Here is a 26,105-nt window from a genome sequence, read left to right on the forward strand (position 1 = left end):
TTTTGGCAGCATGTCTTTGGCGCTCGTTCCTGTCAGGACATGCGCCTACGAGGACATGTGAAGACTCGGGACATTGCGCTTCATCGGTGAACGATCACTGGTCCACGAGACAGGGACACGGCGGCCGTTCCTGAAAGCAGGCGAAATGGGTATGCGAGTTGCTCGGATGGGTGCACCAGGTTTGTGATACCTGTCAAGAAAAAAAATGCCAGCCCTCGTAAAACAAAAACTCTATCGTGGAAGAAGCCGTGAAAAATCAAGGCAGAGATCTGCCCCGCCATGCCATCAGGGGCAACTCTAACATCAGCCTCCTTTGTGGATGTTTCAACAGTTATTTCAACAGCTACCTCGTCATGGGTATACATCATACACCGTCTCACCGTCACATCGCGTCCATCAAGCTCAGGAGCCTCTTTCACGAGAGATTACGTTGATGCCGAGTACGTGTAGCACAGGGGCCCGGCCTGGGTATCCATGAAGTCGCGCACAATGGGCTCCTCGTCGGCAAGCCGCATGACCGGCATCGTGTCGTCCAAAGAGGCCGAGATGACCCTGTTGGGGTCGTTGAAGCCGGCGTAATCCGCCAGACGCGTGGCGTTACGGCCCTGCCACTACAGCGGACGTCAGCAACTGCACCATGGCAAGCAAAGACGAGGTTGACAGTCAGGGAGGGTGGGGGAGAACGTACCTTGGCCCAGGCACGGTCGACGTTGGCGTGGTGCAGGAAGAAGAGCGGCTCGTTGGGCGAGGTCGCGGGACCCATGTCACCAAAGATGATGCTGTGGACTGCGTGCCAAGTCAGTATCAGCAGAAAAGAAGGCAAGGTGGTTGACGAAGAAGAACGTACTCTGCGCGTGCGGCAGCCCCTCGAGCATGTTGCTCATGGCGGCGTACGTGTCAAAGCCATAGATGGTGTTCATGACTTTGGAGTTGTAGGCAGCAGCCTGCATGTCGCCAATGATCATCTCGCCGTTCTCGTCCCTGCCCGAGGCATTGTTGAACTCGCGCGTGAAGCAGTGCGGCCGGTCGCCTGGGTCGTTCATGTTGGGCCAGCCCATGGCGAGGGTCAGGTTCGTGTGGGCAAAGGGCCCGTCGACGACGCAGCGCTCGAAGCCGGGCTCGGTGCTCCCCGTGCGCACGCCGTTGCCGCCGAAGCCCGTCTCGGCGTCAAAGACGGGCGAGTTGGGCGTGTTCACGGCGTCGCCGTCAATGCTCCAGTCCCAGTACGGCTGCGCGCCGGCGAAGCCGCACTCGGTGCGCAGCAGGTCCTCGTGCAGCTGCACGTACCAGCGGTGCCATGGGAGAAAGTTGGCCACAAAGTGGATGTCCGTGTTGAGGCTAAAGTGGGTGAAGACGAGGTCGTCCATGCGCGTCGTCACGGCGTCGACAAACTCGTACTTAGCCTTGGGGAGGTTGCGGAGGCAGACAGCGGCGCGGAGGTACTCGGCCTTTTCGGCGCCGGTGAGCTCGCGCCACTCTTTGCGGACGACGGGGTCCGCGCAGGTGCTGTTGGCACGAGGAATGACGCTCGCCGAGGCGGCTGCCGTCAGGGAAAGAAGAGCGGCGATCGATCGGGAGAGCATCTTGGCGAGGCTGCTAGCGCGATACGAGGGGTGCGAGCAGATCAACCTTGAGACAAGGAGGTGAGGCGTGGTCGAGTCAACGACCTGTTCTACATCATGACGCTCTCCTTCGGCTTCTTATAGCGAAGGACATGCTCGATGCCGAGCCCTGTAGGGCTTTCATTCTCTGCGCTCGTTGAAGTCCTCATCTCGAGGGCGCGGAGAACCCGTATAGGTCTCTTGGCGTGTTCGTGTGCCGGGAGGGGACACGGTCCCCCGAGCCCTCGAACCGTCCAGTCGCATTCATCGAAGAGTCCTGCCGTTCGTGTTCACAGGGCCCTGGCATCGGCCGCGATCCCAGAGTAGAAGTAATGATCGGGCATGAATTCTCGGAGTGGGTTTCTCATGACTGAAATGAGTTATTCTGGGAGCGTAGAGGCGGCTCTCGCAGCGGACCCCCTTTCCCCGGGTTTTTGGCCCGGTCCTTTAACATGTAGGTCGCTTGCCTCGGCCCACGTTTCGGGGCGCAGTAGTCATGTACATTGCCGGGTTGCTCGTGTAGGACATGACCGCCGCTTACTCGGCATGCGTCTTTGCTTGCTTTGCGAGGCATGGCATTGTATCATCAATGGATGGCTTCGGGAATCGACTGGGTGGTATCTGAAGACTACAGGCCTTGCGAAGGAGTAGGAAGTAGTAGGCACAGCAATTTCTTGCTTGGACCTAATGTCCTTGTAAAGTCCTCAGAATTTGATGTATAGGCCCACATGACTGACGACATGTCATCACCAGGGGGGATGGCGCAGTTGGGAGCGCGTTAGACTGAAGTCAACTTCAGGAAGTCAATCTAAAGGTCGCTGGTTCGATCCCGGCTCACCCCAGCTCATGATCTTCGAATCATTCGTTTTGCCATTGCTCTCAAGCCTTGTTCGAGTTTCTTTTTTTTTTTTTTTTTTACTAATGTTTCTTCTGCCATCGACCGCCTCCATGTCTCAATGACAGCTCTAATAAAAGCCAAGTATCAATCACTTCACACATACCTCTCTAGCTTACACAACACCTCAGCTCATTCAACAGCGATGCAGCGCCGTGCAACCGTCCCTCGACCGCCGAACCTCAACAGAAACCTCCGATCCCGCCCCGGCACCGTCATGATCTCCTTCACACACACTCTCTCTCTCTAGTCCCGTCTCCCTCGTACCACCGAGCGGACCCGCCGTCGTCCCCGCGCGCACATCCATCCCCCTTGCATGTTTCACCTTGTTTTCCCCTTGCGTCCGTCCCGCCGCGCGGCGTGGTATCGCCGACTGCCTACCCCAAAGGTAATCTCGCCACGAGGGCTCACTCGCTCTGCATTGCCCCAAGCCGCACGGGCGTTCTCCACCACGGGGCCGGTGCAGAGCAAGGAGCAAAGGACCCGAGAAAACACGGTATCGCTTTCCGTCTCGTGTGCTGCCTTCAGGGCCTCGCGCCGTCGCGGGGATGAGAGGTTGCTCGCGTTGCAGTCGGGCGAAAATGCATGTCTCGAGTGCCTTGCTCTACGCACTTCTTCTTTTATTCGCACGTGCCAAATAGAGTCGTGGCCGTCACTGACGCTCTGAACCCTCATATTTGGAGCCGTAGCCTCATCCGGGAAACATATCCCGCACGGCAACGTATCACAATGACTATACGTTCCCATGACAATTCAAAATAGCACGCGCCGGAGAGAATCTTTAAAAGAGAAAAAAAATTGGAGTTCTTCATCACCCCTTGGGCGTATGGTAACAGAAAGGACGAGAGGGGTGTGCGTCCTCCCCGGCCGCAGCCGATTACACTACACTATAATGCTCAAAGCATCAACACAGGATATGCCATCCAACGCCGCATGTATGACGGAACTCCTGCCCGTGGAGTTCCGTATATGACCTCCAGAGGCCGGATATCAGGAAAAAGTAAAACAACGATGCCTCTCTCGCCTCTCTACACTTTTATGTATGCTTCTCCAGGCTCTGCAGGTTGACCAGCTCGGCGTACCGGCCGTTCGCCCGCATGAGCTCCGTGTGTGTACCCTGCTCTACGATCCGTCCCTGATCGAATACATAAATCACATCCGCCTTTTGGATAGTGCTCAGCCTGTGCGCGACGGCAATCGTCGTCCGTCCCTTGGCCGCCTTGTCGAGGGCTGCCTGCACAACGTGCTCCGACTCCGAGTCCAACGCGGACGTCGCCTCGTCTAGCAGCAGGATCTTCGGGTCTCGGATCAATGCACGTGCAATGGCAATGCGCTGCTTCTGTCCACCCGACAGGAGGGCACCCTTGCTGCCGACGACTGTGTTGAAGCCGTCGGGCAAAGACACGATGAAGTCGTAGATGTTGGCCTCACGGCATGCAAACTCAATGGCCTCATCCGTGGCCTCGTGGGGAGTGCCGAGCAGGATGTTCTCGCGAATGGAGCCCTGGTACAGTGTAGGCTCTTGACTGACGAGCGCGATGAAGGACCGGTAATTGTTTACGTTGAGCGTGCTAATCTCCTTGCCGTCAATATAAATGCCACCTGCCAACGGGTCGTAGAATCGCTCGAGAAGCGCAATCGTCGTCGACTTGCCGCAGCCCGAAGCGCCAACGAGCGCGATGTATTGGCCAGGGCGTACGGTGAGGTTCAGACCGCGCAGCACGGGCTGCTCCGGCCTCGTCGGGTAGCGGAAGTGCACATCGCGGAACTCGAGCGTGCCGTCGACCGACTCGAGCGACTCGCCTTCCGTGGACCAAGTGTCAATGGTCGGCTTGCGGTCAAAGAGTGTCTTCAGCTCGCCCGCCGCCTGATGCGCCTTGCCCATGTCGGGCGCGAAAGAGAAAATGGAACCAGCCGACTGCGCACCGAAGATGATGGCGGAAAAGCAGACGAAGAACTGGAACATATTGTATTCGCGGCTGGCGATGAGTGTGCCACCGTACCAGAAACCGAGGGCGAAAGCAAGGAACGTCAGAGACTGAGAGCCAGCGTAGAGTGAACTCGACTTGAGGACGGATCGCAGACTGCGTCGCTGCTGCTCGGCCAGCGACTTCTTGTACATGTCGAGGACATCCTGCTCGCGGGTGAGGGACGCAACGGTACGGATGGCCGAGATGGCCTCGGAGGCGAAGCTCGCCGAAGAGGAATACGCAGCCTTGGACCGGCGTTGGAAGTGTGCGAGGATCCAGAAACGGAAGAAGCCACATCCGATCAGGAGTGGAATCGTTGCCGCGCATACGAGGGCGAGTTTCCAGCCGATGGCAATAGACAGCGCCAACGCCGCGACAAGCGTAGTGGTGACCATGAGCAGGGTACCTAGTGTGACACCGCTCAGTCCTGCCACGTGCGTGGTCTCGGTCGACAAGAAAGACGTCAGTGCGCCGGCCGTGTTCTCGTCCTTGTCAAAGAAGGCAACATCCTGGCGCAGCATGGTGCGGAAAGCGCGGTCTCTGACCCGGTGGACGAGTCGCTCCGAGCACTTGGCGAACAGGATCCCTTGAGTCGCAAACGCGAGGAGCTGAACCAGAGCAAGCATCAGATACATGAGACTCCAGAAATCCGAGTCGGACTTGATCTGATCGCGATTCTGATCCGTCACAGGCACGATGAGCGTGACAATCTGCTTGGCAAAGAATACGGCTGTCGTTGGGTTGCCACCACCACAGATGATGGAAAAGATCAATCCAATCAGCATGAAGTGCACCTCCTTTTTGTTGAAGGAGCCAATGAGCTTGATCAGTGTCCAGAGACCATACTTCTTCTCCAGTTCGGGCTGCTTGCCCTGGAGAGCAACACTGGAAGCTGACTTGGTGGTGGTGGTGCGGTTGAGGTTGATGTCGTCTTGCGGATCATGCACGTAGCCTTCCTTGGATCGGGAAGCTTGACGTATCAGCTGCTCATCCTTTTCGTCGATGGCTGCCGCCTCCTCGGGGGTCATCTCGTTCACGGCGGCAATGTTCTGGGCGGTGACGAGGTTGTAGTAGGCAGCGTTCAGTTCAAGAAGCTCGTCGTGAGTTCCCTGCTCGACAATGCGACCCTCGGACATGACAACAATATTGTGAGCGTCACGGATTGTTGAAAGACGATGGGCAATGGTAATCGTCGTGCGACCTTCGGCGGCGACCTCGAGGGCGGCTTGTACAACGCCCTCCGACTTGGTGTCGAGGGCCGAGGTGGCTTCGTCAAGCAGAAGAACTACATCATATTGTCAGTTCTGAGGGGCTTCCGAAAGGCGTGCAGACTGGCAGAAGTAACTTACTCTTGGGGTCAGAGACAATGGCACGAGCGATGGCAATACGCTGCTTCTGGCCGCCAGACAACAGGAAACCGCGCTCGCCGACATTTGTCTCGTATCCCTCGGGAAGGCTGGTGATGAAATCGTGGGCATTGGCCTTCTTTGCAGCTCCGATGACGAGCTCACGCAGCTTTTCTTCAGACTCGTTCTCATGCTGGGTACCAATGAGGCCATGACGAATGTTGTGGAAGATGGTCGTGCCGAACAACGTTGGTTCCTGGCTAACAAGGGCCATCTGCTGGCGAAGCCATCGAAGGTTGAGCTTGGTGATATCATGTCCGTCCAGGTAGACGGATCCCTGGACAGGATCGTAGAAGCGCTCGACAAGTCCAACAATTGTACTCTTACCAGAACCCGAGGCGCCGACCAAGGCAGTCGTCTTGCCGGCGGGAATAGTCAAGGAAACATCCTGCATGACGACGACCTCGGGCCGCGAAGGGTAGATGTGCTTGATGCCCTTCAGTGTGATAGTGCCCTCCAGCTTCTCGAGCTTGTCGCCGGTGTCAAGAGAAGGGTCCAGGGGTGACACACGGTCGATGGTGTTGTAAATCTTGGCGGCCGCAGCGACAGCTGTGGAGAATGCTTGGATATTGGGTGCAACGTTGCCAAGATTGAACGCACCGATCATGACCGACATCATGATAATCAAGACAGCTCGAAGGTCCACCTCGCCGCTCAGGATGTAGGTACTTCCCATCCAGAAGGCCAAGCCGTAGTTGAGGTACAAGATGCACATCATGCCTGCGACCATGCAGCCAATGGCTCCCTTGACTCTGAAGCCGAAAAACTCGGCCTTGACGAGATGAACATCGTACTGCTTGGCCAGGCGGTCCTGGGTGCCAAAGGCGATGGCATTTCGGATGGAGCTGATGACCTCGTCGGCCAAGCTGCCACCCTGGGCGTACGAGTCAATGGACTGTTTGTTGAACTTCATGATGAACGTCGATCCACTGCCCATGACGAGGACGAGGGCGACGACGGTCGAGAAGAGGATAAGAGTCAGCTTCCAGTAGAAGATGAAGCCGATAACGAAGGCAGCGATGAATGTGGCGAGTGCGGCAATGGTCAGCGAAACCTTCTCAGACATGCCGTCCTGGATCAGGTTGGTGTCGGCCGTGATGCGCGTTGTGACCTCTCCGGAGCCGAGGTTGTCGAAGAAGCCAATGTTCTGGCGCATACAGCTCTCGAGATAGTGAATGCGAATCTGGGCACTGATGTGCTCACCCGTGTAGATGAAGCCGACGGTCGAGATGTAGCTGACAACGAATTCGCCGATGGCCAGATAAACAAAGTACAAGACCAGCTTGGCAAGCTCATCCGTAAAGTCGTCATAGGACATACTCCGGTAAACGAAGTAGTCCTGGAAAACATTCTGCAGATTGCCGAAGATGACCGTCATGAGCGGCAGTGCGGCACCTGCAGCAATGGCACAGAGGGTGGAGATGACAATGATGATGATGTCGTTGGTCGAGGAGTACCTGTAGAGCGCCGCCACGCCCGCCTTGACTTCGGGGGTGATGATCTGGCGCTTCAACACGGCTGCCTCGTCATCGGGCAGGTGTTTGAAGGGATCTTCTTGGGATGCGGCCTTGGGCGGGGTCGCAATCTTGCTGTCGGCTTTCTCGAGGTCAATCTTGTCGGTAGCAGCCTTCTCGTTGGTGTGGGAATGGGCTTCTATCTCCGTCGAGTCCCCTTGCGAGGAAGCGGTGCCGCTCGCGACGGGCTTTTCTGGTAGTGGGGTGGGCATGGTAAGAGCTGGGAGAGCTGGGAGAGCCTCGCAGACTCGCGCAGCTTGGGGGAAGGTTCAACTGGAGGAAACTATTCCCAACGGCGTCGAGTCACCAGAAGCTTCTGCTATAGGAGGTTTTGGTGATTGCAAACGGGTTGCACTGTTCTCGCGTGGTGATGTCTCAGCCTCACGTTTGGCGCATCGGGGAAGAATGCGATCAGAGGTTGCTTCACCCAAAGCGGGACCTCCTATGTCGTTGTGCCGGGCTGTCGTAGCTGGTGTTGTTATCGTCTTCGTCGCAGTCTGGTGTTCGTAGCAGAAAACTGGTCAGTCATCTGCAAATTGTCCTAAAAGAGAACCAACAGTCGATGCAAAAGGAAGGAAAAGTGCTTTGAAGCTGGACAGAGGACCACAGGGATCTTTGTTGGTGGGATGAGATTGTTGTTGTACTTGTAGCAACCGAGGCAACTACCATGTAATAGCTCGCTGCTGCTGCAGGTGGAATTTGGGCTGGGTCAACGGCAAGGGATCTTGCCGATGTTCCGTCCACTTTGTGGCGGGGCTGATTATCCCCGGTCCAGATGCACAGCGTCTTGTGGTTGCACGTTGGTGCTTCCTTCTGGAAAAGCAGCGCCCTCTTGGTAGCGGTTCCCTCGTTTACGCCCGAACCGGGGGTACAAGATGGGACTCGGCCGGAGAGGGCAGGGGCGGCCGGGACCAGCTCGTTCCACACGGTCTGACTCCCTCGCCGTGTCAGCAACAGCAGATACGTACCGAAGGTACTACATTACATGTACATGTACACAAGTTCCCAGGCTAATCCGAAAGATTCCACCGATGCGATTGGTAGCCAGCATCAGGCCCCCTCCACTTCAAAGGGTCTCACAGCTGTGCATTTTTTAGCTGCTCAGGACACCTACCACACCCACCACCCACCACCCACACCCACCATCCACCACCAAACCAAGCCTGCGCCTCAAGTATGGCAACATGTCACTCTGGTGTCTCGTCTAGCATTGCGTCAGCTCACTTTTGTTGTCTCTGCCATGTTATCATCGCCAGACCATACGGCGGCCGTCATCATCGGCGAAAGATCCTATCGGCAACCATTGCGGCACAGCATTGAGTGACTCAACGGAAGTAGCGGCTCCCAGACAACATGCATCAGGATCACTCGCGTCCCCCCATTGCAGCAAGATCCATCGCATCAAGATCCATTGCATCAAGGTAATGGTTAGGTACCTTACCTTGGAAGGGTTCGTAGGGGGGAAGGGTCCCAACCCAAGGGGGCATTGTCTTACCGCGCCTCGGGCACTTCAACGCCCCGAAGCCCACCCCGCCGAGTTTGAGTCTATTGGACACCTTGACCGATGCGCCGCGGGGCCACGCGCCGTCACTGATTCACTCCGAGTTGTCGTCGCTTAAATCCACTGGCACAAGTCAGTCGCCCCGTTCGCGGCGCACCACTTCCGGCAATGGCTTGCCGAATGGCCTGGCCTGCTGTTGCGCTGCTCCTCGTGCTGCTGCTGTCGCTGCTGCCTGGGGAGATTTGCCCACGGCTACCTCGTAGGTACCTTGGTGCCTTGGTAGGGGGCGACGCGTGCGTGGGTATGTGGATTTTGTTTCTGATGCACAGCTCGTAACTACCATGTACGACGGCTCTTACGAGTAAGATCATGTGTGTCGTGTCGCAATGATGTGGTCCTGCCTTCCCGTGCTTTTGCACTTTTTGGGATTCGTTTCGCCTTAGCTGCCTGTTTGTTGAAAGCTCCCGTCTCGGACTCGCATTCGCTGGGCGCGGATCCAGGTCGAAACCCTATCCTAACGCCGACTAACCCCATCTTTGCCTTGTCGCGTCGCATGTCTCCGGTCATCAAATGCGAAGGCCAAGCTTTTCGCTTGGCTTGGGGTCTCCGTCTGTCGTAGTCCACTATGCACGATGCATATGGCACAAGGAGTGGACCTCCGTCCCTAAGTGTTGACCCTCAGAATTTCCCAATGTGGTGGCCGATAACGAGGTCCATCCCAAGTCCTAAGTGAACTGAACGCTAGGGAGATTGTGCTCAGCAGCCTTCGGTGGGAGGGGCGTTCATCCGGACATTGAGCAGAGTCTGGGAAAAGCCGTGGTCTCACTAAGGTAGCGAACTGAAATGGTCTTGTCTCGAGGCTTTGGTCCAAGGCAGATTGACGGGAGTTTCGAAATCTCTGCGCAGAAGAAGAGGATGAAATTTGCATACCATGTAGTTCCTCCATGACACAGGCTACACCAGGAGCAATGAAGCACATTGGATGGGCGCCTTCACTGCGTGTGTCGGGACGAGATTTCTTACCTTTCGTCGTCGAGATTGCGCTGTGGCTGACACGTGGCGAAATCTGGCTCAGGTGGCGTTGGCCCCACCTACAGTCGGATTTGCCTCCAGCTCCAGCTGGAGTCCTACCTGGACAGAATTAAGCTTGTGAAGCTATTCGGTTAGGCTTCAGCTACCAACACGTACCGACGTCTCTTCCACCCGCCTCCAGGCTTTTGCCACGCTAAGGGCCGATGGCAATCTGTCCTCTCTCGAAGAAACCTATCTGAACCGCCAACATCCTACAGCCTCGACCTGTGACGACAACACGAAGTACAGCTTTTGAACATACTTTCGAGGGCGCTGCATACGTCATGCACTGAGCCCAGCTTGCATTTTGCGACTTGACGACAACGACGACGACGATTGCCTACACGCACCGATCGGAAATCATCTCGAACCACACGATCAAACACACCCTCAACATGCGCTCCGACGCCACGTCCGCCCTCCTCCTGCCCCTCCTCCTCTCCCTCCCCGCCGCCGCAGCAGCCGCCAAACCGCCCAAGAACGCCATCCTCCTCTCCCAGGTCAAGACGCTGACGCTCCGCGGCGACGGCGCCCAGACGACGCACCGCCGCCTCCCCGCCGTGCCGCAGCTCAAGTGCCTCTCGGCCCCGAAGCTCTGCGCCCTGCACCCGATCGACGTCCTGCGGTGCACGAACCAGGGGTCCGGCTACGACGCCGAGGACGTGCAGTGGTCCTGCGCCGCCAACCTGCCCGTCGACCTCAAGCTCGGCAGCACCGACGTCGTGTGCGAGGGCTACAGCTCGGCCGACGACCCCTACGTCCTCAAGGGGAGCTGCGGCGTCGAGTACCGCGTCGTCCTGACCGACGAGGGCGAGAGGCGCCACCCTGACCTCGCGGGCGGGAACGGCGGATGGGGCCGCGGCGAGGCCGGCGCGTCGGCGCTGCCGGGCTTGCTGTTCATGGTGCTCTTCGTCGGCGTCTTTGCGTGGATCGTCTACTCGGCGTGCGTCGCGCAGGATCGGAACAGGAGGCTCGGCGTGGACGGCCAGCGGCGCGGCTGGGGTGGTGGTGGTGGTGGTGGAGGAGGACCTGGCGGTGGATGGGGCGGAGGCTGGGGCGGCGGTGGCGGCGGGTGGCAGCCGTTCAACCATGACGATGATCCCCCGCCACCGTACCCTGGCGCGAAGCCCTCGTCGAGCAACCAGCAAGGCCAGGGTTGGCGACCGGGCTTCTGGAGTGGACTGGCTGGTGGTGCAGCGGCTGGGTACATGGCAGGCGGCAGGAACAACAACAACAACAACAACAACAACAACCGCAACGATAGGAGGACTGGCTTTGGCGGTGGAGGCTACGGCTACGGCACCAACGACGGTTACGGCTGGGGCGCCGGCCCCTCGAGGACCTCTTCAGGGTCCAGCTCATCGGCGAGGCATGAGAGCACTGGCTTCGGGTCCACAAACAGGAGATAAAGCTGCTTGGTTCCCCTCATCGTGCTGACTTGGTCAGCTGGCATCACCGTCCTAGATAGCTTACGCAAATGGCAACACTGGTTGGTATTGCTCGATTCTACGTCTAGTCGGAACCATGTTCCTACAACGATGCGCGTCTTGCTAACAGCGACGCCATCACAATGCATCCGCTCTCTCGCCGGACCTGTCCGTAGGCCGCCTCGAGAGCACATCCGCGGATACATATGATACAGGTAGAAATACACAGCCAGCCCTTTCCAATCGCGGTAGTGGAGTGAGTGGCCTTGCTCTTGCGCGACCAGAAAAGGTATCATCCATGGAACACCAAACCCCAGAACACCCAAACACCCTTGAGTTGGTTGGCGAACAAGCTACCACCCCGCCCCCGGTTCCTTCCGTTTAATGCAGGATCCAATCGAACAAAGAGAAAAGAGCCAACGAGCTTTCGCGAGTCTCGTTCCTCGTGCGTTTCTAGTGGTGAACAGACAACGAATCCTTGCGATCAAAGGATGTGGCGCAGGTTGGGCACTTGCGCATGCGGTTGCTGATGCGATCGTCGATGCAGGACATACAGAACAGGTGACCGCACGTCTTCAGGACAGTGTCTTTGAAGTTATTCCGGCAAACTGAGCAAAGCGCATACGACTGGCGACTTGGGTTAGCATGTTCTTCAATGGAAGAAAGGGGGCATGGCGAAACGTACTCGTAGCATCTCCTCTTCTTCAGAAGAGTTGCTCAATGCCTTGCGCTTCCAGTCCTCCTTCTCCTTCTTGATAAATTCGACCCTTGCTCTGAGACGTTCGAGCTCTGACTCCTGTGACGTGGTCCGCTCTCTTGTGCTCGCAGTGGCTGCGTCTTTCGCCTTGATTTGGTTCGCCAGTTCGTTGACTTGAGCCTTGTACGTATCGGCTCTCCTGATCGACTCTACACTGTTCGCCTCCATCTTCTTATGCTCGGCTGCCAGGTTCGCATTCGCCATCCGAAGGTCTGACAGCTGCTTCTCCAAGTTGCTGATCAACACTCTATGCTGAGCCTCCACTTCCTTGAGCTGTGTGACGATCTCCGAGGTCTTTCTGTTTTGGTTTCGCAGCGCAAGCAGTTCACGGTCCCGGAAATCGGCGTCTTTGCGAACAGCGAAATACTTCGAGTCAACCTTTTGCTTCTCGGCTAGCACCGCAGCAACCCGATCCTCGAGGGCCGAAAAGTCCATGACCTTCTTTTGCGCCAGCGTCATGGATCGCTTGTACGCTTGTTGGAGCGCTGGCAATTCCTTGTTGATCGACTCGAGATCAGCCTGGAGTTTCCGGTATTTCGTCAACAGTTCCTCCACTGGAAGGCTGTCGATGGCTGGGTCGGCATCGGCCATAGGTCTGTCCTCGTCGGGTTTCACTCGCTGTAGCTCGAGTTCAAGGGCTGTGATGCGATCGTCCTTTGCGCCTGCCAGCTCTTGAATGTGTTGCAGCGCCGTCTTCTCCTCCTTCTGGCTCGCCTCCAGCATGCTAGCTTTTGCGAACCACTCGTCCCTTGCGGCTCTGAGACGTGTGACATCTCCTTCGCGCTCCTCGACCTGGCGCTCGAGGTCGGCAATGTGTGTTTGCGCCTCGTCGTTCAATTTACTTCGGAAGGCCTGTCGTTCGAATTGCAACCTTTCGGACTCTTCTCGCAGTTGCTTGTTGGCCGCTTCTAGGTGATTGATCCGCTTGATCAAGTCCTCGTTTTGCGCTTTGAAGGCCTTGAAGACGTCGGTTCGAATGTAGTCCTCATCCGACATGCCTTCACGTTGCGTTTTCAGGGTCGAGTTCTCCTCCTGCAACGCTGCAAGGTCTGTATGTGCAGTCTCTAGTTGCTCCTTCTGTTTGACGAGGACCGCCGATGCTTCCTCTAGCTTCAGCAAGGTCTCGGCAGCGTTGCCATTCAAGGCAGCAGCTTCAGCACCGTTCTCGCCGGCCGTGCCCCCTTGTGTTGCGTTGGCGAGAAACTGCTTCTCCAGCTTTTGAACTTGTGCGCTCTTCAACCTCTTTTCCCGTCGCTCAGCTTTGAACCATTCAAGAGTCTTCTTGTTAAGGTCCTCTGAAAGCTGCTGGTTCTCATGCTGAGAGCGATCGAGCTGAACAAGATAATCTTTTTGCTGTGCGAGCAGGGCATTCACTCTGTTCTCCAAATCGGCAATATTCGGCGTGATTTGTCCACGCGACGTTGCGATCCGATTAATGACAGCCTCAGCCCTCTCGCGCAGCGTCTTGGTCTTGTCGTTAAGATGTTCCTGAAAAGTCGTGCTGTCTTTAAAAGTAGTGCCTGTGATGTATGGTGGTTCTGCGATCAAGTTAGACAGGGCCATCGAGGAGTGGGCTATTGGCACGACGAACCTGTTGGTCCTGATGGCGCTGGCAGTGTCGGGTTGACGAGCAGTTCCATTTCTTGTAGCACCTGAAGGGGACGGTCAGCGCCGATGACAGGGTATCGCAGATGGGCGCAACACTGACCTGTTCCCACCATATTTCGATCAATCTTATTTGGTCGTCGCGATGGGCTACATGAGTTTGCAGCTTATCAACGCGACCTTCCAGCTCAGCCTTATCGCGCTTGGATTCCTGGAAGGCTCGCCAGATGGCTCCCTTTTGGTAATTCTGCGGCCCGAATTAGCGTTTCGTCTTTGCAGCGAGTTTCCGTCGCAGGTCGATGATGAGATGGAGGGCCACGGAGCGGTGAGTCTGTTGAACAAGCCACAAAGGCTGCTGCTGACAGGTGGATCCCAAAAAGACTTCGAGCTCCCGGTCGCGTGCCATCGCGTATTTCCAAGGGGGTGGGGGGGAAAGAGCCAAAGTCAAGTCGGCGACAAAGTATTACGCAGGGACATGGCTCGTCCAAAGGGAGATAGTTGGAAAGAGGGGAGGAGCGGTCTCGTGACAACTTACCTCAATCCAATGTTCTTCTGACTGCTCGCCGGTATCGCCTTTCGACTTGTTGCCATTGACGCTTTGATGACGCTTGCTGGGAGGCGCAATGTCATCAGCGCCGCTGATGGCTGGTCGCTTTCGATCTTCCATCTTGGTCAATGATGACGGCCGGGGCGAGGCAGGCTTGATGGCTACAGGCATGGGCGAAGTCGCGAGGCGCGGCGAATCATGGAAGGGTGAGAAAGAGGCTGGGACGCGACTCCAAGGGGCTCAAGGAATCGACAACAGAGCGAGCGCGGACGTCTGTCCGAAGGGTGCCGAAGGATTTTGGAGGCCCCGAACAGTGTCGTGATGGGATCGGGCTGGCCGCGGTCGTGGAAAAGGCTGAGGGGGGAACGATGCCTCGCTGGCAAGAGGAGTTGAATTTTCGAGGTTCGACGCCTTCACTCGAAGCAAGAGGAAGCGCGGTCCCCCCTCTGAAAGGGGGTTAGCGTGACGCTAGCCTTTTCGAGCCTCGTCATCTTATCGATGCACGTGCGGTAGTCGGACCCCGCACAGGTGCGTTCAGGCGGCTAAGCTTCGGTCTGTTTTTTCGTGTTCTTTGGTGCAGCCTGGCTGGTCTAGGTCGTTCCCCCACTGATTGCTTCTGCTCCTGCTTCTGCATCGCTGCTCCTTCCGAAGCCAAATCTTTTTATCCACCTCCCAAAGCATTCCGGATCGGCTGGCTCCCTTCAACAGTCTTTTTCCAACTCCCCCCCTTTCATGCAGCCACTCTGAACTTTGATTGCGTTTTTTCATTCTTTTACCAGCATCCACTTGTCACGCTTGCACATCTGGATCTGCCATGTAGCAGCGGCGACGAGACCCGCCACTCCCCACCACCATCGCACATCTATCACCGTCTTAGCTTTGGTGATCGCCAACCGCCACAATGAGTTCGATGATGAAGAAGAAGACGGGCAAGGGCTTCAAGCCCACGGCCAGGCCCCGCGTCCCCGGCGCATCGCAACCCGCCAGACACCTCGCCGACACACCACCCGCTCCTCCGACCTCCCAAACACCCGCACCCACCACAGAACAGGACGCCTCCCAGAGCGCTACACCCTCGACAACTCGTGTGCTACAGCCTGGACATTCAGATGATGCGCCTATACAATCCAGCGATAAAAATGCGCCCTTGTCGACAAGCCCGAAAACGGCGGACAGTACAGCCGACCCGACACCTACCGGTACAACACCAATACCAATAGAAAACGGCAGTTCATTGGCTTCGATCAAATCCTCGCAGGCCACCACCACTGCTGTGAAAGTTTCTTCCTCGGCACCCTCGGCCGCAACGCGTCAGTCCGGAAGCGCGGGTGCGACAGAACACCCCGCGGCAGATGCCTCCCAACCCATTCCGACCATAGAGATTGCACCAGCAGAAGAAGACGATCAGTCCTCGACGGAACCAACGTCTGCGAAACGCAAGAAGCAGACACCCGCCAAGAAGGCAGCCGGCAAGCGCGCAGCTGTTCCGACGGAGGACGAAAACGGCGAGGCCGCTGAATCTGAGACGAGCCCAGATGGCGAAGCCGCAGGTCCGAAAAGGCGACGCCCAACAAGAAAGATGGGCGCAACACAAGACGGTGAAGCCGCAGCACGGCAGCCTCGGAAGAGGAAACAGCCGTCGGCGGAGGGGGCCGAAGGGGAGGCCACCGGCGCAGAGACCCCCGCGCCCAGGAAGCGGCGAGAGCGATCAGCGACGCCGGACGACGCAGACCAGCAAACCGTGGATCCCAGCGTGCTCACTCTGAAGGACCTTACTGTGGACCTGCGCATCGGCAAAAAGTTCAAGCGCTACGACGAGATCCTGCAGCGGGAGCGCGAAAAGCAGGCCAAGATTGCAGCGGCCAGGAAACAGCGGGCGCTTAGCAAGAGCGGCCGGGGTGTCAGCATGGACCCGTCCGAACCGTCGGGCACGCCGTTGCCGGGCATCGACAAGGAGGACTCGACGCCGGCGCCGGTGCCGGTGGCGCCCGCGCAGTTGCAGCTCGACTCGCTGGGGCCCCAGTTCATCGAGGTGGACGGCCAGATTGTGCTCGACCAGCGCTCGCTCCAGGTCGACGCCCACGCGCGCGCCGAGCAGCGCGACCTGGCCGAGGGCATCACGCGCGAGGAGCAGGAGGAGCACGACTTCAGCCACCACGTCACGAGCAACAGCTTCCTGCCCAAGACGTCCAAGATTCGCGGCCCCAACATTTGGAACGAGGAGGACACGGAGCTCCTGTACCGCGGCCTCCGCATGTTCGGCACCGACTTTCAGATGATCTCGGCCATGTTCCCCGGCCGCACGCGCCGCCACGTCAAGATGAAGTTCAACCGCGAGGAGCGCCTCAACCCGACGCGCATCCACGCCGTCCTCGTCGGCGAGAAGACGGTCAAGATTGACCTGCAAGAGTACAAGCAGTGGACCAAGCGCAAGGAGGAGTTTGTCCCCACCGAGACCATCATGGCCGAGCAGCGCAGGGCCAAGGCCGAGTTTGACGCCGCGCAAAAGGCCAAGGAGGACGAGAAGAAGGCGGCCATGGAGGAGAAGCGCCGGAAGCTCTGGGCCGATGGCGAGGAGGAGGGCGCCGCCGCCGATTTGGCCGCCGAGGAGGAGGAGATCCGCAAGAAGAAGAAGGGCAAGAAGAAGAGGAAGAAGGACGACCTCGCCATGTACGGCGAGATTGTCGAGGAAAGCCTGGCGTAAACGGGCTCGTTCGATTAACGGGCGTTTGGTTCGGGGTGCGTTTGATGAACGATGGGGTTCAGGGACAGGACGGGGACGGGCAACAACACGGATCGATAATGATACCCCTTCCTTCGGTTATTGGGTCTCGCGGGGGGATATAAACTGGCCCATAGCCGAAGTGACGGTAGCAAGGCGTTAGAAGCAACGGCTCGGAAGACACTTGGGTCAAGCAATGGGAAGCTCCGTTCACACACTCGTGTTTTGCTCCACGCGAACGTCACAATGGTAATATTGGCTAACAGGCCAAACAAGTGCTGTTACAAGATTGACCTTGGCCCTCGTTGGGGGACGAGATCATCGCCTGGGGCGATCAATTCTCAGGGCGCTCTCGTCGTTGAACTGAAATCCTCTGTATTCTCATGTCTCGTAAGGCGACTTCAATGCCTCTGTGGCCAACATGCTGAAGCCTGGAAAGCCTCCTCATCCGCATATACAGCGTCCCCGTGTGGAGCCGGGCTGACATGGCTGAAAGCCTTTCCTCCAGGTATCCTATAGCTACGACCCGCGGAGGGACTTTTTGCTTCCCCGTCACGACATTCTTCCATCATGATTCATTCGTTGAGAAAAAAAAAGGCAACATTTTCATTTGCTTAGTTGCCCTGTGGTCTGTCATCATCGTCCTCGGGCTGGTCGAACAGGAAGTTCGCCGCGAGCTCCTCGTTCTTGTCGCAGGCGAAGTAAGCCTGAATGGCCTGGTCGCGGTCAAAGCCAAGACGACAAAGCTAGAGACGAGTCAGTCGGTCATCTTGATAGTAATAAATTGAAGGGAAAACATACGCGCTCGATGGCATCCCGCTCCTCCTCGGTGACACTAATCGCCTGGGCGCCGGGAGGCAGGGGCACATCATCATCGACATCCTCGCCGAGCAGACTCAGGAATTGGTCAGGGTTGTTAGCGATCAATTGCGCGAGCTGAGGGTTGCCGGCACCGAGTTGTTGGAGAATGGGCTCAAGCATCTGGGGTTGCTGCTGAACGACCTGGCGAAGCTGCTGGAATTGCGCGTTGTTCCGCAGGAAGTCCAGGTTGCCAAAGCCTCCGCCTTGAGCAGCGGCGGCGGCGGCAATGCCAGCAGCAGCACCAGCTCCGGCACCTGCAGCAGCAGCGGCACCAGCACCAGGGCCACCGCTGCCACGTCCACTGCCACCCCGCTGCTGAGCCGCAAGATCAAAGAGGTTCACGTTGCCGTCATCACCTGCATTGTCGCCACCGGCAGGCTGGGCGGGAGCGGCGGCGGGCGCGGACGGCGCCTGGCGCTGCTCCTGCTCGCGCTGAGCGTCCTCGGGGATGCCCTGTTTCGCAGTCAGTGCCTGATCCTTCAAGTTCTCCGGTCGGCACTTACCGTCAGTAGATATTCGACAGCACGGTCGGGGTTGTAGAACGCAGCGCGCAAGGCAGCGTCGATCTGGGAGCGCTCAAAGCCCATGGCCTCCATGTTAGCGACAACCTCGGCACGCTGAGCGCCCATGGCCATCGAAGGGTCAGTGGGCGCGCCATCGCCACCAGCGCCAACCCTAGCGGCGGGGGTCGGGGTCGAAGGCACGGCGGCCTGGGTCGAAGCCTGAGGAGCGGCAGGAACAGCTGGGGTCGCGGCAACAGGCTGCGCCGGGGTCGAGGGCACAGCGGATGAGGAGGCAGCAGGTGCGGCAGGCTTGGCTTTGGGCTGCGCAATGGTTAGCCAACAGGGATTTCGTGGATGGAAAAAGCAGTGATGCCAACCTTCTGGATCATGCAAACGACGAATCCCTTCTCCTCGATCTTGTACGACTCAACAGTCTCCTCGTCCTTTAGGATCTTGCCTGGATTAGGTCAGCGCAAAAGTTGCACAGCAAGGAAGTTGCAGCACGTCGTGGGAGCCGAGCCGCGGTCGCATACCAGAGTAGATAAGCTTCTGCTCCTTGGCATCCCATCCCTTCTCCTCTGAGATTCTTTGCTTCACAGTAGAGATCTAGGCAAGGGGTTAGCTTTGGTCGGGTCAACAGAGATGGGTACAGCTTCGGCTCTGATTTTGATCGGTGTGCGGGGGGAAGAGGACGTACGAGGTCGGTGGGTTCGACGTCAAGCGTGAACTTGTTCTGCTTGAGGTCCTGCACGTTGGGTTAGCGTTCGTTTTCTTTTCCATACCAGGTCAAACGGCGTCGACATGACGGCGACAGAGGGAGAGCTTTGGGGGCGGGTGGCGGGGATGAGGATAGCTTCCATACCTTAAAGGTGACCTTCATCTTGGCGAGGGGGCAGGGTGCAGCTCGGAGCTACAGAGGTCGGTGGGAGAATGTGAGGTGAGTCGGCTCGAGGTGAAGCTGGGACGGCGGAGAAGGGCCAGCAGTCTGCAATGCAGGATATAGGGTGGTGTTGTTGGGGTTGTTCCCGGCAAGGCGCGAAGAAGTTTGTTTATGCGGGTAAGGCAGGTAGGTGGGTGAGGGAAGATGACGAAGTGAAGGGCAACCTGGACTGGAGGTCCCTCGACTGGTCCTGGTGCAGAAGGAGCCAGCGGTCCCTCGAGCGGGAAGGTGGGGTTTGGGGGCTTTCCTTCTCACCGGTTGCCTAAACGGTGCGAGGGAGGCAGGTACAGTAAGGTACCTAAGGTACCTACCTCCCTTGGTGTGGCGGTGCACGTGAAGCATCCTGACCTTTCCCTGACACCATCACTGCACACAAGTAACAAACAACATGGACAACCATGTCCAATCCTCGGACCGGCGTCATATCATTGATTTATTCTTGCCCTCTTTGCCCTCTCCGAGTTGTCCTCTCCGAGTGTCCTCTCAGAGGTTTTGCAGGCTTCCAGCGTCTACCTCATGATTTTCCTTCCCTCTCTAACCTCGCCATTTCGACCCACCTCTTTCAACGCCTCGCTGAATCATAAATAACAAATGGTATCTCTCTTTTAAGTAGTGCCCGTTCCTCAGGCCATCTTTCCCTCCCTTCCTTTCCTGACAAAGAAAATGAAACATGTATCATGACGATGAGCCTTCGTCCAACGAATGGCTCGGGAACTTCTTCCGCCTGGTGAAGCCAGCCATCACAGGTCTCGCCGCTGCTGCACCTCGAGGCAGGCAGGGCACATGCACATGGGCGCTCAGCAGCCGGGGTCGGCATAGATCCTGAGCTTGCGGCTCTGGTACCCGGTGAGGCTTGACCTGGACCCAGCGGTCAAGATCCACTCGGGGATGGGCGGCGTCATCTTGCGCTCGCTGGGCGACTCGATTTCGCTCTGCTCCTCGACCTCGTCCTGCTCGTTGACCGACGACGAGGGCAGGAACTCAAAGCTGCTCTGGTGGCTGAGCGGCGACTGGCCGTTGGCGAGGCTGCTGCCTCGCATCCGGCGGACGCTCTTCCGGTCGGAGATGACCTGGCCGGCATTGGGCGATGCGACGACGACGGTGCCGGGCGTGACGTTAGGCGGCGGCACGGGGCGAGTCGGAGCGGAAGAGGGGGGTGGATGTTGGCCTCGCCCGGGCCCTCGAGCTCGGGCGAGTTGCTCTGCGGGCCGCCTCGCCGGGCTGAAGCTCCTGCTCCTGCCCCGCACCCGCGGCGGCGGCACCAAGGTCGAGGGGAAACCCCGGGGCTGGTGCTCCTGCTCGTCGTCGGGCTGGCCGGAATTGTCTCGAGCAGACGCGGGGGTGTGACGAGCGAGGCGGTGCCCAGCACCGTCATGCGGTTGTGGAGGTCCACGGTTGAAGTGTCCCAGGAGTCAAAGCTGTCCTCGCGGATCGAGTGCGAGTCCGTCGAGTGCCGGTATTTCTCTCTTGTGGACAAGAGGCGCGTTTTGGACGTCACTGGTCGGACGACGTGGGACAGGCACGACCGGAACGAGCTCATCGTCTCCGTCGCCGATCGGCCGCTGCTCGACTGCGGCGGCGACCTCGAGTCCATGGAGATGGTGTCTCTGGTGCAGATGGGCGTCGGCGACGTTTGGCTGTAACGGATGGACTTGACGTGCATCTGCGGCAACCGGCGAGGCTCGTCGGCGTGGTGCAGGCGGCCCCTGTGGTGCGGCACGGGCGTCCAGACGAAGTGGAGGCTGATAAAGACGATTTGGCAGGCAAAGGAAAGACCAAGGACGGTGGAGGATCCCACGAGGAAGTTGTTCTGATCGGCACCCATGACAGAGTGGGGGAGGTCGGATGCCGTCTTGCTCAAGCAAACGACGGCAGCTATCGACGCGGCCGTGGCGACGACACAGGCCGCCAGGCTGATGCCGAACACGACGACCGGGCTCCGTGACGAAACCGCCCGGGCGGTGAAGACGTACCTCGAGTACGACCATGCTAGGATGATGAGCACGAGACCTTCCAAGGCCGCCGACACGCCAGCGGCGGCCTGGACAGGGGATGTGCGAGAGATGTGCGTGGCGAGCACAATGTGGACGATCAAGATGGCGGCCGTGGCAAGGAGGGCGACGGTACCGATCACCAGCGGTAGAGCCCGAAGGAAGCTCATCGTGGCGGGTGTGCTGTCAAAGCAATACAGATGAATGTGGTGTGGAGGTACAAATAGTGAGGCGACTTGTCAGTCAAGACAAGCTATAGGTATGTCCCAGTCCGGGGGATGCGGCGCCTTGGTGTTGGTGGTGTAGATAAGTAGAGGCGGAGACTGAAGGCCCTCGCGGTTCCGAAGTGAAGGTTTGTGTTGGTGTTGTTGGGGGACGGCTCAAGAGCTGTATACATGGGAAGAAAGTGTTGAGTTGTTCCTCTTGGGTTGGTCGACGACTGGGCCAGGACTCGAATGTAGTGGGTATAACGTATAGGTGGAGGAAAAGACGGGATGCCAGGCCTCCAGCTGCGTGGTGTGAGTGGCTGGGCGTGAGCGAGTGAGCGAGGGAGCGAGTGTGAGCGAGTGTGAGCGAAGGAGAGTTGAAGCGAAGGACAGTAGGATGTTTCAACCGGAGGTCCGCACTATGAGGCCTGGGGAAGAGGTGATCTCGGGGACTGCGGAGAGGAAGCAAGAATGAGAAATGACGAGCGAAGCTGGTAGTGTAAGAGGGAAGCTGGGGGCCATGGATTAAAGTAGGTATCCCAATGTCGTGGGCCACGCCTTTTTTTTTTGTCTGGCTGGGAGCGTGGCAGCTTGGATGTTGCTTGTCCTTGTCCACCTTTTCTGCCTCCTCCTCCTCTCTTCTTCTTCGTTTTGCTCCCTCCCTTTCCCGTGAGTACCTTGACCCGGCTCTGGGTGTGGTGGGGGGAGGGGGTGTGCATCGCGTTTCCACCCAGAGCGCGCAGCAGCCCAGATACAGGAGGATCGAGAGTTACGCACACACCTCTTCCACCACGACCGCCTGGCCCACGGTTTTCTCACGACGGGGTGGTGGACCGCCCTGGTGGAGGTGCAAGGATCATGGCGATACCGCGGTGGGGGCATCTGGAGCGAAGCTGCGAAACACCGACCGACATCCTTGTCCGTGCTGGCGCAACCCAGGCATGGTTCTGGATGGTGTGCTGCAGGGTGACGAGAGAGTGCCCTCATGGCAAAGGTAAAAAAGCAGCACAATCGCAGCGGACAAGAGGGCCAGAAGCGCATGGGAAGACACCATGGCAGATTGCGAATGTTGGGAAGCAGCGGGAAATGATCGCGTGGTCGACGCGACGGCGACGCGAAACGAGACACAACAGTCCAATGGTCCAATGGTCCAACAGCCAACGAGGAGCCGTTGCAGCTCGGCGAGCACCAATGCTGGAGCTAGAAGCTGCCGTACATCATCGCAATCTCGAGTATCCCCCCAATGGGCTTTGATGCAACTCTGCGCCGTTGGGGCGTTGAGGGCGTGTGTGTGTGTGTGTGGTACCGACAGATGGCCAAGGAGAGCCTCGCTCCCAACGACATGGATTGCTTCTCGAGGAGCGAGCCACCCAGCTGAGCACGCAAGCCTGCTGCTTGCTCGCTATCTGCCTACCTTTACATGTACCTCACTGTGCAGGCCAGAGAAGTAACGTTCGCATCGACCGGTCTTCGAGTCAAAGTGAGCACGTCATTGTCGCCTGATTCCAGACAATAGTCTGCCGGCTACGACAGGGCATGACTCTGGCCAGCCTATCTGCCTTTTCGCATGCATGTGTATTACCTGCAAGAACCAGCCCTTGTCTTGTGTAAGCCAGATCCAGACTCTGGACTGCCACCACCACCATCACCACCACCACCACGATGACGATACCCAAGGCGTTTGTTTTTTTCCCTTTCGTCCTTCTGGCGTGCCCAAATTCTGCCCTCGCTCGTGAGCTTCCCCTCTTTCTTCATCTCCGAGATGATTTAGTGCAAAAGGTTGGCGACGCCATCAGACAACTTGCGCCATGGTCAGCTCCGTCCGATGAAGCCTCACATGTCACCTTTTTCTCCCTCTTTCATAACACCCGTTTGTTTACTTGCGGCCGGAAGCGGACTGACACCGTTACAACCAGTGGGTTCTTAGGACTTGGGTCGTGAGAGGGGGAGCGCCCCTCCGCACCGAGAGCCAGCCTCATCCCAGTTCCCAGTTCATAGCCGGGTTAGCCCCATCTCTTACCGCAGCGAAAGCCTCCCTCAACCCGCCCACCCGCTCGCTCGCTTGCTCGCTTGCTCGCCCCCAGGTCTCCCGTGCGCATTGTTATTTTGTTTATTTACAATGCTGTGTTAACACCATGGGACAATGGGACAAGGGAGGGCGAGAGAAAGAGAGGAGAGCTTTATTCTTTTCTGTACTGCATGCATTGTCAGCAAAAACATGGCGTACTGTATGATCAGCTCTGCATGAGCTCCAGCCAGAATCGGGAGCCTGGATGTCGAGCTTTCTCTGCGCAGATGCACCCGCCTACCTCTTTACCTCAAAGTCCGGTACGGTACCTGACGAGGTATGGGGCAGGATCGGCCAGAACCCTGGCTATGATCAGAGTTTTTTTTTTTTTCTTCCTTCATCCTCAGGGAAGCAAAATGAAAGGCCTTTGCCCAGTTGCATCCAATTGACCCGATTGCGTAGAGGCCCATCATCAGAATCCCTGCTCATGGGAGGGGTGTAGGGGCCAATGGAGGAGGAGGGGGGCGGTAGAGGGGCTGTGTGTGTGTGAGAGAGAGAGAGAGGAAGATCCGGAACTGCCAGAAGCAACGCACATGTGCCAATGAGCCACAGGCTGTACGCCATGATCATGCAGGACCCCCTCAACATCTGCCGGTGCCGTTGGCTTCTGGCACCCACCACACCCTTTCGCCGGTGCGCATCTGCTTCGCTGTTGTCCTCCTGTGTCTGGGCAAAGTTGGCAGCGAAGAGGGACCCATCGACGGCTTCAGGGTGGGACTCGTCGTCGTCTTGACAGATTGTGGGGAGGAGGTAATTTTGTGTCCTTGTTTTCATATACGCCCCTCCTCTCGGCTTCGTTGAGTACCTAAGCGGGAGGGGAAGCCCGTCGCCTGTTGTCATTCTGAGGTCAATACTGACATGTAGCTCGAGGGGTCATGCTTGTTCTCCTTGATGTCGTCGGTTCGGTGACATGCTCTTCTCGGCAAAGCAGCGAGGTCGGCTATGTTCCAGACATCTGGTGTATGCCGTCTTGTCCTCTCTGTTCACCTGTCGCATGACAGCTGAAGCAGCGGGTAGCAGCAACGGCACAACACGACGGGATGAAGGGAGGGAGCTGGGCCCCTTCCCCAGGTCCAGGGTAGACAGGCAGGGGGGAAATCGCATCCTGGGGGCGAAGCTGCGACATACAGACAATAACGGACAGGCCATCAAAAGAAAGTAATGGAGAGAAGGAAGACGGCGTCTTCGATTGGCCGATGGAACATGACCAGTGTCTCATAGGCCGGCGGCCAAGGGGGGACGGGGAGTTAAGGGGCCAGACAGCTAGGTAGAGGGGACAGCTTGCGTCCCAAGCTCCCCTGATGGCAGCGTGGCATTCGCACGAGCAATGAATGAATGGGGTGACCTCGTCGGACCCTGCTCTGACTATCAACCCGAGCTACACGGTACTGTACAGTACACATTCGCCGATTTGTGCCGATGATGGATCAAAGTGCGCACAGCTATTTTTTCCCTCTCGGCGCTGCTCAATACTTCATGGCATCATTCGGATGAGTCAAGGGCACTGGACGGCAGATGGTGACAGCGACCCTGTAGCGATCAAGCTGAGACAAATCGCCGTACCGCACCGCAGCGCACCACACCACCGCCCAGTCCTGCTACTACACCTACACCATCCATCCAGGTGAGGGCCCGGTTGGGTCATCCGCGGGGCCAGCCTGCACTCTTGATTTGCTCGACTCGGGGCAGTCCGGTACCTGCATGTAAGGCTCAGATGGAGCTCGGCCTTGTGCGAGGCGCTGGCTGGGTGTGAAGAGGGTGGGACTCGAGGCAGAGCTGGTCACTGACGTCGTCCACTAATAACTACATGTACCTCAATTTGGCCGTGAAGACGGTCGTTGGGCTCTCACTCCGCTGTACCCAGTATTTCCAGAGTCGAGACCGTTCTCTCGTCTGTCGGTCCTCTGTTTCGGCTGGGAAAGGGCCTGGAAGTCATGCTTGCGATCATCGTCATGGGGACAGGGCCTGCCTCACATGGTGGGAGCCGAGGGCACGGCACGGGCAGAAAGGGTTGGGAAAACTCTTGGTCATCTTCCTCTTCCCCCGAGGCACTGTTTCGATGACGATCGATTTCGATTTGGGAAATGATGAGAGGCGTTGTATAAATGAATTGCCGAGCTAGATAGGCTCCAAAGCCTGCTTGACAACGCCTGACATGACTTGACATGTCCCGTAGGACAAGCTTCGGATCGAGAGAGGGAGAGAGACACACACCCTCCCTGTCCTCTGGGGCAAGGCACCTTGGGCAGGGCGGCGCCGCCAAATGGAGAAAAGGCCATGTGCAAGACGAAGAAGGTTAGGGCACGGCGCAAGTGAGCAAAATTGACCATGGTGAGCCGTTCGTCAGGGCCCCGCGGGAAGCAAGGACGGAAACCATTGATGCACGACAGATTGATGGAGGAACCGATCCATCGGCCTCCGCTTTCTGCTCTGCAGTCGGTCCCGACGAACTACTCGAACACAACAAACAAACAACGCAGTCGAGGCACCAACCCAGGGTTTGGTCCCGTCGCTGGGAAA

General features: G+C 57.8%; 7 protein-coding genes and 1 non-coding gene across 8 annotated transcripts; 3 read left to right on the forward strand and 5 right to left on the reverse strand.

The window, feature by feature from the left end:
* Positions 1–425: 425 nt before the first annotated feature.
* On the reverse strand, positions 426–1,583 carry VDAG_09765 (monooxygenase; the record flags this gene model as incomplete). The annotated part of the gene is made up of 3 exons (XM_009654624.1): positions 426–611; positions 689–786; positions 848–1,583. 3 exons carry the CDS (start codon positions 1,581–1,583, stop codon positions 426–428), a joined length of 1,020 nt encoding a protein of 339 aa, XP_009652919.1.
* Positions 1,584–2,353: 770 nt separating this feature from the next.
* VDAG_20257 lies at positions 2,354–2,443 on the forward strand. The gene has a single exon. It is a non-coding gene; the product is annotated as a tRNA-Phe (tRNA).
* A 1,089-nt stretch (positions 2,444–3,532) lies between these two features.
* On the reverse strand, positions 3,533–7,598 carry VDAG_09766 (multidrug resistance protein; the record flags this gene model as incomplete). The annotated part of the gene is made up of 2 exons (XM_009654625.1): positions 3,533–5,751; positions 5,816–7,598. The coding sequence occupies 2 exons, from the start codon at positions 7,596–7,598 to the stop codon at positions 3,533–3,535; spliced, it is 4,002 nt and encodes a 1,333-aa protein (XP_009652920.1).
* A 2,755-nt stretch (positions 7,599–10,353) lies between these two features.
* VDAG_09767 (uncharacterized protein) lies at positions 10,354–11,367 on the forward strand (the record flags this gene model as incomplete). Its single annotated transcript, XM_009654626.1, has 1 exon — positions 10,354–11,367. The coding sequence occupies one exon, from the start codon at positions 10,354–10,356 to the stop codon at positions 11,365–11,367; it is 1,014 nt and encodes a 337-aa protein (XP_009652921.1).
* Positions 11,368–11,432: 65 nt separating this feature from the next.
* VDAG_09768 (E3 ubiquitin-protein ligase BRE1) lies at positions 11,433–14,465 on the reverse strand (the record flags this gene model as incomplete). The annotated part of the gene is made up of 4 exons (XM_009654627.1): positions 11,433–12,012; positions 12,071–13,630; positions 13,851–13,994; positions 14,283–14,465. 4 exons carry the CDS (start codon positions 14,463–14,465, stop codon positions 11,839–11,841), a joined length of 2,061 nt encoding a protein of 686 aa, XP_009652922.1. The 3' UTR covers positions 11,433–11,838.
* A 730-nt stretch (positions 14,466–15,195) lies between these two features.
* On the forward strand, positions 15,196–16,998 carry VDAG_09769 (uncharacterized protein; the record flags this gene model as incomplete). The annotated part of the gene is made up of 1 exon (XM_009654628.1): positions 15,196–16,998. One exon carries the CDS (start codon positions 15,196–15,198, stop codon positions 16,996–16,998), a length of 1,803 nt encoding a protein of 600 aa, XP_009652923.1.
* A 632-nt stretch (positions 16,999–17,630) lies between these two features.
* VDAG_09770 (nucleotide excision repair protein RAD23) lies at positions 17,631–19,392 on the reverse strand (the record flags this gene model as incomplete). The annotated part of the gene is made up of 7 exons (XM_009654629.1): positions 19,243–19,392; positions 19,078–19,125; positions 18,914–18,986; positions 18,758–18,837; positions 18,381–18,701; positions 17,818–18,330; positions 17,631–17,762 (listed from the first exon to the last, which is right to left on the reverse strand). The coding sequence occupies exons 1-7, from the start codon at positions 19,258–19,260 to the stop codon at positions 17,631–17,633; spliced, it is 1,185 nt and encodes a 394-aa protein (XP_009652924.1). The 5' UTR covers positions 19,261–19,392.
* A 725-nt stretch (positions 19,393–20,117) lies between these two features.
* Positions 20,118–21,481, reverse strand: VDAG_09771 (uncharacterized protein; the record flags this gene model as incomplete). The annotated part of the gene is made up of 2 exons (XM_009654630.1): positions 20,118–20,630; positions 20,690–21,481. The coding sequence occupies 2 exons, from the start codon at positions 21,479–21,481 to the stop codon at positions 20,118–20,120; spliced, it is 1,305 nt and encodes a 434-aa protein (XP_009652925.1).
* Between the last annotated feature and the right edge of the window lie 4,624 nt (positions 21,482–26,105).

Source organism: Verticillium dahliae, genomic scaffold (genome assembly GCF_000150675.1).
Source record: "Verticillium dahliae VdLs.17 supercont1.27 genomic scaffold, whole genome shotgun sequence".
Classification (NCBI taxonomy): domain Eukaryota; kingdom Fungi; phylum Ascomycota; class Sordariomycetes; order Glomerellales; family Plectosphaerellaceae; genus Verticillium; species Verticillium dahliae.